The 17,729-nt window shown below is 46.3% G+C and overlaps 1 protein-coding gene across 2 annotated transcripts in view; it reads right to left on the minus strand.

The window, feature by feature from the left end:
* Positions 1-17,729, minus strand: part of LOC119167764 (REST corepressor 1) — a 276,247-nt gene that overhangs the window by 110,690 nt on the left and 147,828 nt on the right. For both annotated transcript variants that reach the window (XM_075865775.1, XM_037419292.2), the window contains 3 exons: positions 16,407-16,484; positions 7,625-7,682; positions 1,546-1,718 (listed from right to left, as the gene is read on the minus strand). In XM_075865775.1, coding sequence (XP_075721890.1) covers positions 1,546-1,718; positions 7,625-7,682; positions 16,407-16,484 — 309 coding nt within the window. The remainder of the gene's footprint in view (positions 1-1,545; positions 1,719-7,624; positions 7,683-16,406; positions 16,485-17,729) is intronic.

Consider the following 17,729-nt stretch of genomic DNA (forward strand, 5'->3'; position numbering starts at 1 on the left):
CCAGAGCCACAAGCGGCCCTCCTCGGGTCCAGTTGGTCACCTGCAACCGGTAAAGCCTCCCGGTTCCCCTTTTGAAAAGGTTGGCATTGATCTGATGGGACCATTTCCACGCTCCTCAAAAGGTAACCGGTGGATAATTGTATGCGCCGACTACCTGACGCGGTACTGCGAGACGGCTGCCTTATGCTCCGCCACGGCAGTCCAGGTTTCGGAGTTCCTGTTGCATTCAGTCATCCTCCGACACGGACCACCTCGCGTGATAATAAATGACCGTGGGCGACAATTTACCGCTGATATTGTCGAATCATTACTTCGTTTGTGTGCCTCCAAGTTCCGACACTCAACTGCGTATCATCCGCAAAGTAACGGTCTCACCGAGCGCACAAACCGAACGTTGATCAACATGTTGTCAATGTACGTCGCCTCTGACCACAAAAACTGGGATGAAGTATTACCATTCGTCACGTACGCCTTCAACACGTCGAAACACGAAACGACAGGTCTATCTGCTCTACGCTCGCTCACCTCGACTTACGCTGGACACTATCTTTCCTTTTGTCATCCATGACGATTTAACAATTGCGGAAACCTTGTGTCGTGCGGAAGAGACCCGTCGACTTGCCTGCTTACGTACACTGGCAGCGCAAGAGTCATCCAAAACTCGCTACGACAGTCAAAACAGGCATGTAACCTATGCCCCCGGTGATCTACTGTGGGTGTGGACCCCAATACGCAGACGTGGCTTGAGCCAAAAGCTACTGGCACACTATGCCGGTCCTTTTGTGATACTCCGTCGTGTCAGCGAGGTCAACTATGAAAATGCACGTGTCACCAGTAGTGGCCGACGTTCATGCAAGACGGAGGTGACGCATGTTGCCCGCCTGAAGCCGTTTACACGAAGGATGCAAGAATGACTCGCCCAGAGGGCTTCGTCTGAGAGAGGAGGAATGATACAAATTATCACTACCAGGAAAAACAAGGGAAGCGTGGGCAGAGAAGGAAGACGACGTTGCCTCCACTGCGATCCCCCTGAGTGGGTATGAGCCATGGCGGTGATCATCATCATTAGACTGTGATCATGGACTCAGGGCCCATTAAACCCCCCCCCATTAAGTTACCTTAATTTGTGTAACAATATCTACTGATTGCAGCATGCTACCAATCCTTCCAAACATTAAGCCCAGAGTGCACATGCCCAAAATGAAAGAGCTACGCTAGAGGTGCCTGCAAAATAGCTTTTGCACTGCATAACAACAATGTGGCAACCTCCGCCTTCAATCCAAATCCAGCCTTACAGCAGCGAAACATGAATATGAAACATGAAACACCACCTATCACAACTCTCGGTGTTTCTTTGAAGAGTATGCGTGGGTGATGTACGGTTGTCATCAAGCACAGAACATGCTCAGACGCTTGAGTACACTGCACAGTATTGCTAACAAATCAGTGTGACCACACTGGTGTTTCACACAAGTGCAAAGGCAGCATGCCATGCCAGAGTTTTCTTGTAGTGCCACTCTTGTCCACACAGTGATTTCAGCCCACCTTGGTGTCGTCACTTCCTGGAGTGATGCCATGCTCGGCCTCGAACTCCTGGAGCACAGCATCCAGGTTGTACCGCCGACGGTAGTTGACAAAGAAGCTGCGCACGTGCGCCTCTGTCTTATTGCCAATCACCTCGGCAATGGTCTTGAAGTCCCGACCATACTTGCGGATGCCTGCATAGAAAACGGCATACACTTCAGCTGTGCTGCAGGTTAAGGACGTAAGATTGATTTCCAATCAAGCCCTACATATCACAACTATGACCTGCATTTCCCACCGCACCAGATAGGTGAAAGAGAACGGTGTCATCGTTATATAATAGCCTTGCACAAATATTGCAATGCTTTGAATATTCCAACAAATATTGCTGTATTTGAATACACTTTTCTAATTTGAATTGTTGAAAATTTCGAATTTTTCGAAAAGAATGAATAGGTGATATTAATCTTCAAGTAACCCTATTGCAAAAGTGGTTTCACTGCTTTGGAGTGGTGCTGAGCCGTGAAAGTACCTACTCAGGTGTGTCTTAGCCTGCATGTAATCTTGTGTAAAGGCAGTTTCACTTCTGTAAAAGAGCACTAAGCCAAACACCTATAAAGAAAAAATCTGCACTGGCGCAAAGTTTCACGGCAAGGTTAGAACAACATTTTGCACCAATTCACAAGTTTAAAAACTTGTTATGACAGCTTACTTGCTCCATGTATAGTAAATTTCAAAACGTAACTCAGTTTACAGGTTATCACTTGCATCCTACTGAAAGTGAAATGCAGCTGCTATTCAAAGTTGTTTCCACTTTACCTGAACCCAAAATATTAGCATTTACCCAAACTTTGTTTCAATTAAATAAAGAGTGCAGGTTAGATGGGTCGAGAAAAAAACACCCATTTTTCTTCATGCAGTCAAATTTCATCAATCCGAACATGCTTAATGCGAACTTCCGGTCAATTCGAACTCACACTGAGGTCCCGTCAAAGCTATGTGTATTCCAATGGGCAAAAACGCCCTGTAATTCGAAAGTGCAAGCACTTGCGACGGTTAATTCGAACACACCGCGCTCCGAAAATGCTCTCAACACCATGCCCAATCCTGCGGTGACACCTCTGACACCTCAAAACTGCGCGAAAAGGAAAAGGAAAGAAAAGGCTGCGGTGGAATCTGTTCCAAATACACTTTGATTTGGTACATAATTGGATAGAATGAGTTGGATAGAATCGGGCGGAATGTTTGCTTTCTCTTTCAAATGCCGATCTGCGACGTGCCTGTGCCACACTTCTCCCTTTTCCGTCCCTGCTACGTAAAGACCTTTCTCCTTTCAAACCCCGCTTGGAGAGAGAGGGGGAAAAAAAAAAAGCTGTCGCAGAGTGTTTGCTTTCTCTCCCGTGCCGGTGCCACGCTTCCCCCTTTTCCATCTCTGCCACGTAGACACTTCTCCTTTCAATAAACAGCGCGAAAAGAGCAAAAAAAAAAAGGGGGGGCATACAAACAGGCGATAGGGCTACTGATGAACATGAGCACGAGTACATTACTTGATCTGGGTCTCCACAACACACTGGAGGTATTGATAGCGGCACAGACAATAGCGCAGTACGAGTTCCTTTCCAAAAGCACAACGGCAGACACATACTGGAGAGTTTAGGAATTAGATATCATGCTCAGCACGGTGTCAAACTCGACGTATTAAACAACGTAAGGGACAGGCTGGTTATCTTCCTTTGCAAAAGAACATGCACCCTGAATAACACAGGGGCAGACAGGAGTGCACAGAACATGCAAAAGAAGTATGGAAAATGTAAAGAGGCAGTGTTCGTGAACGCGGCCAGGTATGTGCGCAGGCGCGGCTTCGCGACCGCTGTAATAGATCACCTGAATGTTTGCAAGACTAGCGTCAAGGTATGCACGGAGCCCGTAGAGACAGCGGAGGGAGTGGCTATTGTGCTCATAGTGGCCACTACCACGGCCAAAGTGGTTATCAGAGACTAAGACGGCAGTCCACAGCTTTGCCAACGGCCGCGTCTCTCCTGAGGTGTTACGAATTTTACTTGCGGGCAAAACTGAAAATAGAGATGTTTACGCACTATGGGCACCCGCCCACACTTCCTCGCTCACCAGCAACGAGGCGGAGAACGTGGCGGCTAGAGGGCATACGGACCGAGCCACCACCATCACCCCACTGCCCTGGCCGCGACGTCGGGTGAGGACTGGGAATGGAAGGATCACCTAACCAGTTTTAAAGATACCCAGCATTACAGATTGGCCAGGTGCAAATTTCCGCCACCACACCAAAAACTGAACAAAAGGCGGGCGGTCACGTGACGACAGCTGCAGACCAAGAAGTTTCCAAACCGGGTGATCTTGAATCTCTGTTACCCAGAGCTTTATGCGTCGCACTGCAAGTTTTGTGAGGCCAGAGCAACCCTTGAACACATGCTATGGGAGTGTGGCAGAGGTGGGACTTCAGACGGGGACGCAGCCTCGAACCAAATGCGCTGGGAGAGTGCTCTGCTCAGCTATGCCCTCGAAGACAAACTGTGGGCTGTCCAGCGGGCTGAGGCCGCTGCCAGAGCTCAAGGGCTCGTGGCTGATACCTAGACGGGGATATCTGCCGAGATCCCTGAAAAACTTGCCGGAATTTTTTTTTTACTCAAGTTGTGTCTCTCTCTCTGCTGTAGAGTTTTGGTTCTCTCTCAAATGCTGATCTGCTTCTCTCAGCGTGGAGACGCTCCTTCTTTCTTGTCACGGGCTGGCCACACTTCGGCTGCGGCACATGGGGTAGTGCAGGAGATGCAGTCATTGTTGTCCAGAATGTCGGCGCTGGACATTGCCACGTGCAACTTCTCTTGCCAGCAGAATGCTGAAGCCAAAGTAGAAATGCTTTGCAAGCTGCGTGCGAAATTTATTGACTCGCTGCAAGGCAAACATGAGCAGATGCGTATCATCGATTACTTCAACTAATGACGGAAGCCCTGTGTTTTGTGAATAAATGGAAGACATCTGAAACTTCCCCCGTGTTACCTCAATGCACATGCGCCACTGCATGGTGAGCCCTCCGTTCACTTAGCTTTCATTACTTTGAACTTCTTTTATTGGAAAAAATTTTCGCGTCCCTTCGAGTTCAAATAATCGAGATTCGAATGTAATATGTGAATTCAAATTATTCGATGAAAATCGTCATTTGTTTTGACCTTAAAATGCACTATGCACACAAGCCTATTATATACAATATGTTGTTATAAGTGGACTCAGAATGTGCCCTAATTCGCAGTTGCGTAGCACGTTTGCGATCCAACGCATTTAAATCTACACATGGTTGCTACCACTGCGCTGGCCAGCTTGAGCAAGGAGAAAACAATTACGGAGAATGAGACGTTTAAAAATCATGCGAACCGTCATACTGTGCTTCATCTGCTACAACAAAAGCGCTGCCAATCTACTACTGTGCTCCTACTCATGCTTTTCGTTTTGAGTGCCCCTGTTCTACCAATAAAATTCGCTATAAGGCCGGTGATGCTGTGCACAATGTGCAACATTCGCATATTAGCTGAAACTGGTGGCAGGACCTTTCAAAAATCAGGTGTATGCAACAACTTATTCTTGGACCACTGCTGTTGAGGCTTGTGAACTACCGTATTTACTCACGCAATGATCGCACTCACATAATAATCGCACCCCTAAATTTTGTCATCTAAATTAGACTTTTTTTTTGCCCCCGCGTAATGATCGCACCCTGAACTTGCCGCATCAACATGTCATGTGCCAAGTCTAGCTGAACGCGCCTATCATTGTTTCTGTGATCTGAAAGCGTGCATCACTATGCTAAGGCCATAAATTTACTGATTCAAATTAAAGCATTCCTTATTTAGATGGAAGAAATTGTTTTGACGCCCGTGATGTACTCACAACCTCCAAAACTGACGCAAAGAAAAAAAAAAAAATGCGGTGGCTTCGCTCCACGGAGTGCTATGCTCCGTCAGCCGCCATGTTTGTTTTGACATCCAGCACTGTTACAGCAGCAGCCGCCTGTTGGTCGACCTGTGTTCATCCCGCAATTATGTTTTTTTTTCCCCCCTCAGACCATGTTTTATTTTTTTGGTGCGCTTTGTGATCGTTTGTTGAAGCACTGTTTCACTATAGGGCGGTACGCGAGCTTTACTGCCGCGTTCAAGCAGAAGGCGCTTGACTACGCGCTAAAGCACGGCACCCGCGCTGCCGGCAGACATTTCGGCGTCGACAAAATCCAGATCCGATATTGGAAAATACAGCGCGACATGCTCATGGCTACTAACAGCACACGATGGGCTTTTCGCGGACCCAAATCTGGCAAGTTCCCTGACATTGAAAATGCAGTCCTCAAATACGTGAAGGACATGCCTAAGGACGGTTATGCAGTGTCATTATACATTATATAGATGAAAGCGTGCACAGTTTCCCAGAGGCTAGGAATAGTCACAAAGGACTTCCGCACTAGTTCCAGCTGGACGACACGCTTAGTGTGACGGAATGGACTGTCGCTGGCATTTCCAACACGCTCCTCGGAACGAAAGATGCCCTCTGTGGGACAGTGAAGACACTGTCGGTTCCAACAGGGAAGCGTGCGGCGACGACACCGACGCCAGTGATGCTTCGGAGTCTGAACGAACGTTAGGGGGTCAGAGAGGCAAAAAGTAAAAGGGCAGTGTGCCATGCATGTAGCTCCTGCGTAATGCGTGCATTTTATTACAATGGTAATTTACTTTTATTTTTGGTCATGTTCATGATAGCTCCCGTAAGAATTCTGATTAGCAACTTTTTTGTGTTTCCGGTGCTCCGAATATTTTTTCACGGAAAATATACCCCGCGTAATGATCGCATCCCGAAGTTGTAGTCAACTTAAAAAAAAAAAAAAAGCGCGATCATCATGCGAGTATATACGGTATGCCATAGCAGGAGTGCGAGTAACGCCCATGTCTCTTCCTATGTAACCGGAACCCATTTTTTGAGTGTTCACATGAAGAAACTATCGTTACGCTTTGTCTGGTCTACCGTTAGTATTACATTGCTTAAGGTCACCTGGCGATGACAAGTCTTGCCTAGAATGAACAAGGATGCTATTGTCAAGCACTTGCGATGTTCGCTTTCGAGCTGTCTTCACCAGAGGAGCTGCTCAATTCACCAATTATATTGCTGGTTGTTTACATCACGTGGTTTGAGCTAGTGCAGCCTAAGCCGTGAAGTGGAAAGGCAATCTGGTATTGCGCAGTGGAAAAGTCGCTCTCAGAGAGATTTTTTCGCAATGTCCTCGCTATGGGGTTTTCCAGTTACTTAGGCAGCGAAGCGAGGGGAATTCCGGTGGGTTTCGCAACATTAATTCCCTTCAGGGCCACGTGTGAACGAGCCTTCCCCTTACTGACAAGCCCTGCTGCGTGCAGCAGTCAATCGTGTGTTTGTATCATATGCAGTGGCTGGGAAAACCAAGGCGCACATTATATAGCATATACATAGTCATTTAAAACAGCGCAGGATGAGGCTACAGAGCACATCTTGTCCCGTTTCTGAGCTGCTTGCAATAACTACTGCGCATACCAACAAACCCGCTTAGCCACCGTTGTGATGTCTATGCACTGCTCTATATAACGAAACAACGGTTATAACAAAGTAAATGAAGAATAACTGCAATAAATGCAGCGCAAAGAATATACCTTTATGACAAATTTTCAGATGTAATAAACTTCTTTTGGTATCAGATGTAACTTCGTTATGATGAGGCTTTAGTGTATGATGTAGTTAGTGTGAAACAGCCTTAAAATTCAGACCATCACAAAATTTGGATAAGGCATTATCGTATTATGTTTCTCCTGTAAAGCCTGCAAAAAGATTATTCAAACTGCAGCAGTACTAGATTTACTCAATTGTAACACACGAGGTGACCTTCCCAGAAAAAAAAAAAAATGTATGGAGAATAGAAGACTGGTGAGAATCATTGCCCGTTCTAGTTATTAGCTTACAAAGCGATGGTTACCTTGAGGTAGGAAAAATTGGGGAGAAAATGCGCATTACATTCGAGTAAATGCACAACTGTACCCTTCCGTCAAGGGCCACTCACCTTGTACGGCGATGAGCAGCTCATCATTGGTCCAGCGGGCATTCACTCTGGCATTGGCCTGCAACCATCAAGAGGAGGCCAATAACAGACATGCTTCAGGGTTCAATCCTCGATTGATTTGTAGGGTTTAACGTCCCAAAACCACCATATGATTATGAGGGACGCCGTAGTGAAGGGCTCCGGAAATTTTGACCACCTGGGGTTCTTTAACGTGCCCCCAAATCTGAGTACACGGGCCTACAACATTTCCGCCTCCATCGGAAATGCAGCCGCCACAGCCGGGATTTGATCACGCGACCTGCGGGTCAGCAGCCGAGTACCTTAGCCACTAGACCACCGTGGCGGGGACAGGGTTCAATCCTCTCGGTGCCACGCACAACCACTAGTTGCGCAGTTGAGGCACGCTGCTTCCAGGTGTATTTTTTACTCTACTCCCATTTAGATGACAAACGTGGTATACAGCAACTTCCTGCTTTTACGGAAATACAAAAAAATGTGCAGTTTTTGCAATCAAACAGCACAGCCATATATCTGCAAGATGAAAATAATAACAATAATACCATATAATGCGGAATATAGGTTGAGATTTTTTTCCAAAAAATGTCACTAAAAAGTCACCCCTCGACCTATATATTGGCTCTTAGCATAAACCAAGTGATTGTCTGGCAACAGGGAGTGTCGCGTAAGTGCCTCCTAGAAAAACGATGCCTGGAACGTCGCTCTCTTTTCAATTAGGAGCCTCCTGCCAGCCCTTAATCTCGGAGGCCATGCCTCCTGCCCTGCATTGCAGCCAGCCGCCGCATGAGACCGCTCACCTCCATATCGCTCAGTCATGTGACATTACCGAACTGCTCTGTCACATGATGGCTGGTCGGAGGCCACTGTGAGAGCATTGCTGTGTTCGCAGGGGGCGGCCGTCAGAGACACTTGCCTTCGTACCGAAGGAGGAGAGTAAAATCACAAGGTAGAGCAGCGCGTTTGCGGCTCACGTTCCAGGCATAATTTTTTAAGAGGCGTTGGTCGCATGCTTTTTGGGCATGCGACCAACGCATCAGCATCGACATCACCTCTTTGGGCTGACGCGTTCTCTGCCGATGCCATTTTTCTTTTCTTTTTCTACCGTGTTGGTAGCGAGTGGTGACCTTACTCTGCGACCAGCCATGAATACCGTGACGCGGCACTTTAAAAAAAAAGTTACTGAATTCGCGGAAGCGAATGGCAACATGGCGGCACAGCGGTAGTTTGGAATGTCCGACAAAAGCGGCAGGTACTGGCGCAACCAAAAATCTAACCGGTAGGTGTGTAACGCAAGGGAGACGTCGTTTCGTGGTCACGAGCTGTGCACCCGGAACTCAAGGACAAAGTGGCGAATTTCGTCTGCGAGTACTATGCCAGGTACCTGTTAGCGAATGCGAGCTTATTCGCTCAAAAGCCGTCGAGCTCGCCTGTGAAGCCGTTATGTCAGAGAAAAACTTCAAGTGATCCATTTATTGGGTCCGTCACTTCATGCGACGCAAGGAATTTGCCCTTCGAGGGCTCACGCCGATATGCCAGAAGCTGCCGGAGATGTACGAGGACAAATTGATTGAGTTTCAACTCTAAGTGAACAGCCTCCGGCGGCAGCATGGCTACATGCTAGGCCAGATAGGCAACGCCAATGTGGTTCGACATGCCGTCGTCCACCACTGTTTGTGAAGGCCGGGAAAAAGAGGTGAAGCTTTTGTCCACCGGAAGCGAGCATTCGCGCTTCATCGTTATGCTATCCTGCATGGCGGACGGCAGAAAGTTGCCCCCCTTCATCATCTTCAAGCAGAAAATGATGCTGAAAGAGGCCTTCCCGTGGGATGTCGTCGTCCACCTTAACAAGAAGGGGTACACGGACGAGGCCCTAATGCGCAAGTGGATCCCCACAGTGTAAAACTGGCGGCCTAGAGCCCTCCTGCAGCACCGGAACGTGCTCGTGTTGGATGCATTTTACGGGCATTTGACGGAATCAGTGAAGGAGAGCCTTCACGACGAATCTTGTCGTCATTCCAGGAGGGACGACCTCCACACTGCAACAGCTGTACATCGTCCTTAATAAACCTTTCAAAGACTGTGTGCGTGCGTTGTACATCGAATGGATGGCTGGCGACAGCCCGCGGACCCCTAACAGGCTGGCTGCGCAGGCCACCTCTCGCGACAAATGCTGGTTGTATCTTTGAGGCATGGAGGTCCCTGCCTGAAGAGATGGTTGTGCGCGCATTCAAAAAGCACTGCATCAGCAACGCTCTCGACTGCACTGAGGACGACATGCTAAGGGAGGCGGCTAGTGATAAGCAGACATCGGAGCTCCGACAGCTCTGAGGACTGAATAAAGTGAATCCGTAAACAATTCTGCTTTTTTCCTTTTTTTTTTTTTTTTTGCTGGCTAAGGTAAGGGGGTCGACCTATATTCCGCATGCGGTACTAATAATGCTTGCACTGTGTGTTGCTGTGGCGATGAAAAGTTCACTGTCCTCCTCCAGCAAAAAGAATTGATACAGTTAGACCTCAATAATATTTAATCACATTAAACGTACCTAAAACATAGTTAGTTGCAACAAATCTCCCACAGAGTCTCATAGAGACTAGCGCATTCGCAAACCACTTGAGCCATAGTGCTTCGTTTTACGCCTACTGGTTAGTACGTATCCTACAGTAACGTTGCACCATACAATTTTACCGCACCAATAAAAATCCTGACACCGCAATTTGCTGCCAAAGGTTTTCCATCTTTCCGAGAATGATTGAGATTGTTAGATCCCGACTCTCACACAATTGTGGCTCTGCCCTTGTGGCCAAGCATCAGGAAAGAATGAAAGCAGATGATGACCACCAAGAAGCACGCAAGCATGACACACTTATCGTAACAAGTATTTTAAGCTATGTGCTGGGGCGTGCGCGCGACACAGCACTGCTTTAAGGGGAGTTGCGGGTAAAAAAATGCCAGTTTTCTTCAAAATTACTAATTTTTAATTTTTGCCTGTTTTGATAAGATTAGTACCTCTACTGTTCTGAAAAAAAAAAAATACATGTCGAAACTTGACTAGAAATGCTTTAAAATTGCGTCTATAGAGCACAAGGTGCCTGTTACAAGGTCGAAAGTGTGCAGTCTTCGAGAAACTTGCCGTCAATAATGCACCGTGGCTCGCCATTGTCAATCACATGAGGCAAAGAGTCGAGCCTCACTCTTTGAATAACGACACTTTCCCGAGCTGGTGCGGTGCAAGAAATAATAAAAATAAGCACAGTTTTGCGCATTCTTGGAGCACCGCAACTGGCTTTCAAATCGCGTGGTACGGATGGGGGACCGCCCTTCGCTGCTGTGCGCCTGCATGTGCTGTGAAGCCTACTTGCAGGGTCCATGTCTTGTAGAGCAGGGCAGCTAGACAATGCTTTTCTCATGTATTTATCTTCGTTATGAATGAAAAAAGCCATTGATCCCCTGTGAAAGCAGTTGTATCGGCACGCTCTGTACGAATAGGCTACGAGCACCTGCTCCGATTGGCGGCAGTTGTTGGCTTGCAAAAGCCAATGCATCAAAAGTCATTCACAACCATACGCCTGAAAGTTCGTGATTCAACAATGGATGATGTCGGTGCCAATCTTGCGAGGTCGAACGAGCTCACAGTGAAGGAACTTAGCGGGGATGACATTCCCATTATGTATGATGGTATGTGGCACAAACGTAGCCGCAAAATGGCATCGGCACTGTTGTGTCCCTCGACACTGAACTTAGTTTAGGTTTCACAGTCCTGTCGAACGTATTCCTAGCTTGCAGTCATGCAGTCGGCACAAGGCTCTGCCAGAATTTAGTGGCAGAGGCCACCACAAAAAGGATCGTTCTTTGTGACGTGCAAATTTCATTGCACCTAATGATATCTTTCACAAATAAAAATTCAATTTTAACTTGAGAACTTGTTTTTCTCAAAACACAGATTTTGCTCCTTTTTTCAATGTGCCCCTCCTTCTTCACGTACTTCTTTTGCTCAGATCTGCATAAAATTTTGTACAAATGTCTTCCAAAGAATGACAAATGCAATTATATAGTTCAAATTTCAATATCTCTATTTTATAATAAAAAATTCTATGAAAACCTTTTCAAGGGTAGGAAAAGTCTTTCTCACATCTCTTATTTTTCGCATCTATTACATATTTTGTATGCACTTCCTAGATGATTACTTGCATTCTTCACTTTATTTGAAACATTTTGAACTATGAACGCTAATAAGTTATGGAAGTTTAGGGATGAAAAGAGGGAAAGGGGGAGGGCAAAGAGATTAAAGTTTTCACTTTGTCATGTCACAGAGCTAAAAATACGCAACTTGCAAGAAAACATAAAATGTTCCAAAAACACCTGAAGTTTCATTGCTCTAGGGTGAATATTAAAAAAAAGTGTGTTTGAGTAGCTACTCCCCTTAAACCTACTGCGCACTTCTCGGGGTAGATGCTACTTAAGGGGGGACACAGCTTTGGGATCGCGAAAAATGGCAAAAAAATCGATTTTTTGAAACTCAAGTTTTCAGTTTCTGGAACCCTTTTTCTATCTGGTTCCAAAATATCTACACTGAAAACCGCGCAGAAGTGCTTCGAAAAATTCGTTTCACCCACCTAGGTAGCAAAACTTTTTCTGGAAATGGCAAGAAGACGGCGATTTTCAAAAAATTATAGCTTCGCGATGCTTGGGCCGGTAGCCGACTTCTTGGGCTCATCGGAAAGAGCATTTCTCCGTGTTTAACTTTCCCGCCTCAGCTGGCTCCTCCCTTTAACAACAAGTGAGCAAAAAGCAAATGTTTGAAGGTCGTTTTGAGGCCCTTGATTGGCTGTGGCCGCCATGTTGCCTCAGCCCGCCTCGCCATTGGCCCGATGCTCGCTCTGGGAGATCGTCGTCTGCTACTTGTGCGTCGCGAGGACATGGCTCTCGAAAATCGCCACTTCGTGACGTGTTCACGGCTTGATAGTCACTTAAGATATAACTACGCTTTAGTTACGAGCACTAAGCAGATGCGCGATCAGGTTACTACGAGCGGGAGCGCAGTCTACGAGCGCCGCGCGTCATTGGAGTCGACTTTAGCCCTAACTCCGCCGACAGTGAGACTGCGGGCGGAAACGACACGCTAGCGCATTCGTGGCGACGTGCTTCTTTGCAAGCAATGAAGTTGAAAGCGGCGGCACGCTCTGATTGCTACGAGTGGCCGCACCGGATGAACGATCAGATTACTACGAGCGGGCGCGCGGCGGTATACGAGTGCGGCGCGTCATCGGAGTCGGCTTTAGGCCTAACTCCGCTGACAGCGAGACTGCGAGCAGGAGCGACGCGCAAGCGCACTCTTGGCGACGTGCTTCTTTGCAAGTAATGTACCACATCACTCGCTAGCTCCTCTGAATCACGTACGGGCATTTTACGCATTGGCAGCGGACAACACAGTCAAGCTCATCAGCCCCCCCCCCCCCCCTCGCTGCCATGGATTGCTCGGAACAGCGGCTAGCAGTTTCGCGCGTCGTCATTCGAAAATGCGATCTTCGTAGTTACACATTTTGCACATCGTCATCGAACGCCGCCGGCAAGTGCATTACGCGCCGGCTGCACTGTCCGCGCGGCCACATACCCCACGGTCATATGGAGTGCTGTCAATAAGCTTTTGTGATGCGATTCAGACGTGCTTGGAGCCGTGCTTGATATAGCCACGAACCTCTATGAATGTTCCGAGGTTAATGAATTGCTGTAGATTAGAGTTTCCGTGACCGGCTATATGATGATGCGTTTCACGGCTACAGCAGCAAAAGAGCACGTATGAATCAGGGGCAAGAATTTTTATATGCCCATTTTACGTCATTAAATATACTGCTAAAAATTCCTGTGCCACCAGTTTTCTGCCCATAACTTTGTTATTTGGAAAGAAGGCATAGGCTGTCATGGTGTGATCCATTTTTCTGATGCAATAAACCTCTCTCTAAATAAAGAAATGTTCAGTGAATACTTATAATCAAGAACGTAATTACGCTAATTACAACTTCGGCACAAGAAATATGTGTAATCAATTCAGTATATGGTCTCATTCAATTACAATCTTTTCTGTCATGCCTATCACACCACTCCTTCATACAAAGAACTTGGTTTGAAATCCATACTTGTTCTTTGTAAAACATGAAAAGGAAATTATGGGGGAAAAAAAAAAGAGCAACCAAGGCACACTGGTCAGAGACTAGATACCTGAAAAATCAAATATCACAAGACAAACCTAAGATCACAATCTTTAGGTGTTTTAGAGACATAAAAAGAAGTTGAAACTTTAAACGCGGTTTTCTTAATACTCTTTTTTTTGGCATTATACTCAGCTCGTGGAGCAGATATCTGGGCAACCACTGTACGGATTTTGATTCCGTTTATTTTGTTATGCTCCTTGAACTGTGCTTCAGGGGGCTGCGATCTTAGTTTTTCATTGTACTCCTTAAAGAATTTTTTATAGAGTTTCTTGTTTGTAGTGCAAGTGTGCTCATTGCAGTGTCGCTGGAGGAAACGTAAACTACAAGTTTTAGTGTTGCAAATAAGTTATTTTGAGAACGCAGCCCCTTTCAACATACATTTGGCTGTGGATACAGCAATTACCAACCATTTTTGTCATTTTATAAATCCTCCAGCCCCTCCACGAGGTTCAATTAAAAAATAATTTGTCTCTCATTAAGTATTTGTGCTATCGCCTCGAAATTTTTGTGGATGCACAAAAATTTCGTGCATCCACATTCTTAGTGTCTGTGCCGATTTTCATCATCATCCGACCAGAAACAAGAAAGTTCATTATCAAAGTTAAAGAGAAGGCTTTAAAGAAATCGCACATAATTTGTTTTTACTTGTTTAGTTTCTCTACTTTCATGACAAAAAGAATCAAAGTTGTAATTGAACTCGAAGTGGGTCTAGGTACCACGAGATCTAAAAAGAGCTCACTGTCTAATCCCCTGGAAATTGTCATCTGGCTTAGCCACAACATTTCGCATAAGTAGGTCACAAAAACCACACGCTCAAAATAACCATAATTCCCAAGCTCTCACGATGGGAAAAATCTTGAAACGCAAATCATTGCTATAGGGATGCGCTTTGATTGTTACATTTAAAATGCAGTTTTCTCGAGATGTAATGCCGGTCTACTTGTTCAGTTTAGACATCATAATTATGGTACTTCTGATGTCCAGATCTAGAGGAAATGTTTACCCCATATTCTTTGACATGTACAAAGTGCAAGTATATCCTTTAAAACTTGATATCTCATATATAATTGTTACAATAGGTATGGGTAGAAAATTTCAAGACCTTTATTATTACAATTTTCCTAGTTCATTAAGACACACTTCCTTGCTAGTTAAGACACATTTCCTTGCTACTGACATTCTATAGTTATAGTGGAGTGCCATCAATGGCATATAGTAATCGTATACATTCAGTGGCAGAAAAAGTGTGTCCAAAAATAGCTATTACCGTAATTACTCGAATCTAACGCGCACCTTTTTTCCGGTTAAGCGAGTTTATAAATTGCATGCGCGTTAGAATCGAGTACGAACAAAAAATTACGGTCAATCTATTGCCATCGCAAATCCAAAATGGCCGCCCCCTACGTGCGTCGGTATGGTGCGTCGGCTATTTCTGCCTATGTGTTTACCATGTGCGGCACTTCGTACGTGTGCTGAGGAGTTCGTCATCTAGTAGTGCATTAGCATCGACGACGTGAAAGGGCCGACTCCAAAAACTCAAGTGCACCACGATGCCGCTTTTAAAAGCATTGTCAACGCGTGTGCAGAAACGGACGGAAGTCGGGCCGCATCGCGGTCGTTCCCGAAACGTGCGTGCGGGACCGGCGGAAACAAAAGCAGAAGATAGTCGACAGCAAAGCTTCACGCAAAGGCTTCAGTGAACCACAGCAGGGTCGGTTTCCGCAAATTAAAGAGCTGCTCCGCGAGTATGTGCTTGAGGAGCGAGCGGCACAGCGGCCCGTGACGACAGAACTGCTCCAAGTGTGGGCTATGCAATTAGTCTTAGAAAAAAGTCTAATGCGGAGCCAGTTTAAAGCGAGCAGGTGCTGGCTAATTAACTATATGAAGAGGAAAGGCTCTTCCCTTCGAAGGGGAACATGCATATGCGAAAACTTTTGCGGAGAAGTACGATGAAAAGCTTTACAGTTTTCAAAGGTTCGTCCTAAACTTGCGGCGCAACAACGGCTACCTGCTTCGGCAAATCTGGAATGCCGATCAGACGCCTCTTTACTTCGACATGCCTGGCACCACAACTGTCGAGAAGAAGGGGGCAAAGCAAGTTCGCGTGCTGACATCGGTCCACGGTAAAACTACAGTGACGGCAATGCTCTGTTACACATCAGATGGGCACAAGCTTCGCCCGTACCTCATATTTAGATGGAAGACAATCCCGAAAGGAATCGTTTTTTCGAGTGGTGTGATCGTGCGGACCAGCGAAAAAAAATGGGTGCGCGTTGCAATCGATGTCTTACGTTTTTTTTTTTTTTTTCGCGGTGGAAATCGGGTGCGCGTTACAATCGAGGGCGCGGTAGAATCGAGTAAATACGGTAGTCCTGAGAGCCGCATGCCAGATTTGCACAACAAAGCACTTGTAGAGCTACTAAAGCACCATTTAGTTTTGGAAATGAGTGCAAATTTGATCCCCGAACCAATGGGCCAAATCAAGAATCTATCACTGCCGTGCTCTGCCCAAACGTGTTGCAAACATCGAGGCAAGCGTGTAACATTGACCCACCTCAAGAGGCCGCAGGTTTTCGATGTCCATAGCTGTCTTGTGGCGCAGCTGGCTGATCATCTGCTTGTTGTTCTGCACCTGCACGCAAGTGACAGTTCCCTCTCCTGTCCACCACAGGCACTTTTTTTTATGCAAAGGGCCGTATTGCATCCCATACTATGCAACACAATGATGCCATCATGGCCCAAGACAAAAGCCATGCCCCAAGCAAGAGAACAAAAAGTTGAGAATACGACAGGCCCCATTTACCCAAAAAATAAACTACTTCACAAACTTTTTTATGTAGACTATATGTTTTGACAACAACTTTAACATCAGCAGCATGGGGGAACATTATGAGCACAAGGCTTAGCATGGCAGAAGAAAAATGAAAAGACCACATTAGCAAGAGAGGACAGGTGCACACCTGTGTATAATAATGAACTGGGAAAGGAAGGGCTGTCAATCACTTCAAATTATGATGATGTCCAGGGTTTTATGAGCCCGAATTTTCATACAATTATGATGCAAACTGTAGGAGGGGCAGGGTTCGTACAGGTCCTGGGTTTTTAAGGGGGGACACAGGTCATGGAAGGCCGAAAATCGCGGAAAAAAAAAAACGACTTTTTCAAGCTGACATTTTCGGAATCTGAACCTATTTTTGCTCTAATCTGAGAAGTTTCTAGCTTCTAGCATCATTATTCTTGGCGCAAAATCAATTTATAACACTCCAGTGAGATAAATGTGAGCGCAAATAGACGCTAAAATAACGCTTTTTCCGCACCAAACCCTTGCCGTTACACACGAGCTACCGTGGCCATCTTGATTTCGTTTGGAAGGGCCCTTTTTCATCTTCAATTTCCTACCACTGCTGGCTCGTCTTGCTCATTTTTTTTCCAGCAAACACCCATCATCGAGAAGTACCAACGCGCGATTCGATTGGCTGCTTGGGGCACGTGACAAAACCTAGGCATTTGAATGACCAAGTGGCGTTTTCGGTGTCTGCTTTCCCGTCGAGATATGCACAGGCATCACCATTTTGACACGGTACTGTTGACTGCCTACTGCAGTAAAGAAGTTCTGCGCCACACGAATTTGTGAAGTAGGTGTGGCGATTGCCCTCCAGAAACTTCAGAAAGAGAAACGCTGTGGCTCAGGACAACGAGGATGACGAACTCGCGGTGGTCAATGAAACGATCGCCAAGTTCCTAGCCGAGTCACCAGGATAGGCTTTGCAGATGCTGGACCTACGAGCCCGTCGGTTGCCGAAAACGTCACTGAAAGCGGGCATGTTTTGCAGCCTCAACAGTTAAAGGTCGGTAAGTACAAAGCAGAAGTGAAGCT

Source organism: Rhipicephalus microplus, chromosome 6 (assembly GCF_043290135.1).
Source record: "Rhipicephalus microplus isolate Deutch F79 chromosome 6, USDA_Rmic, whole genome shotgun sequence".
Lineage (NCBI taxonomy): Eukaryota > Metazoa > Arthropoda > Arachnida > Ixodida > Ixodidae > Rhipicephalus > Rhipicephalus microplus.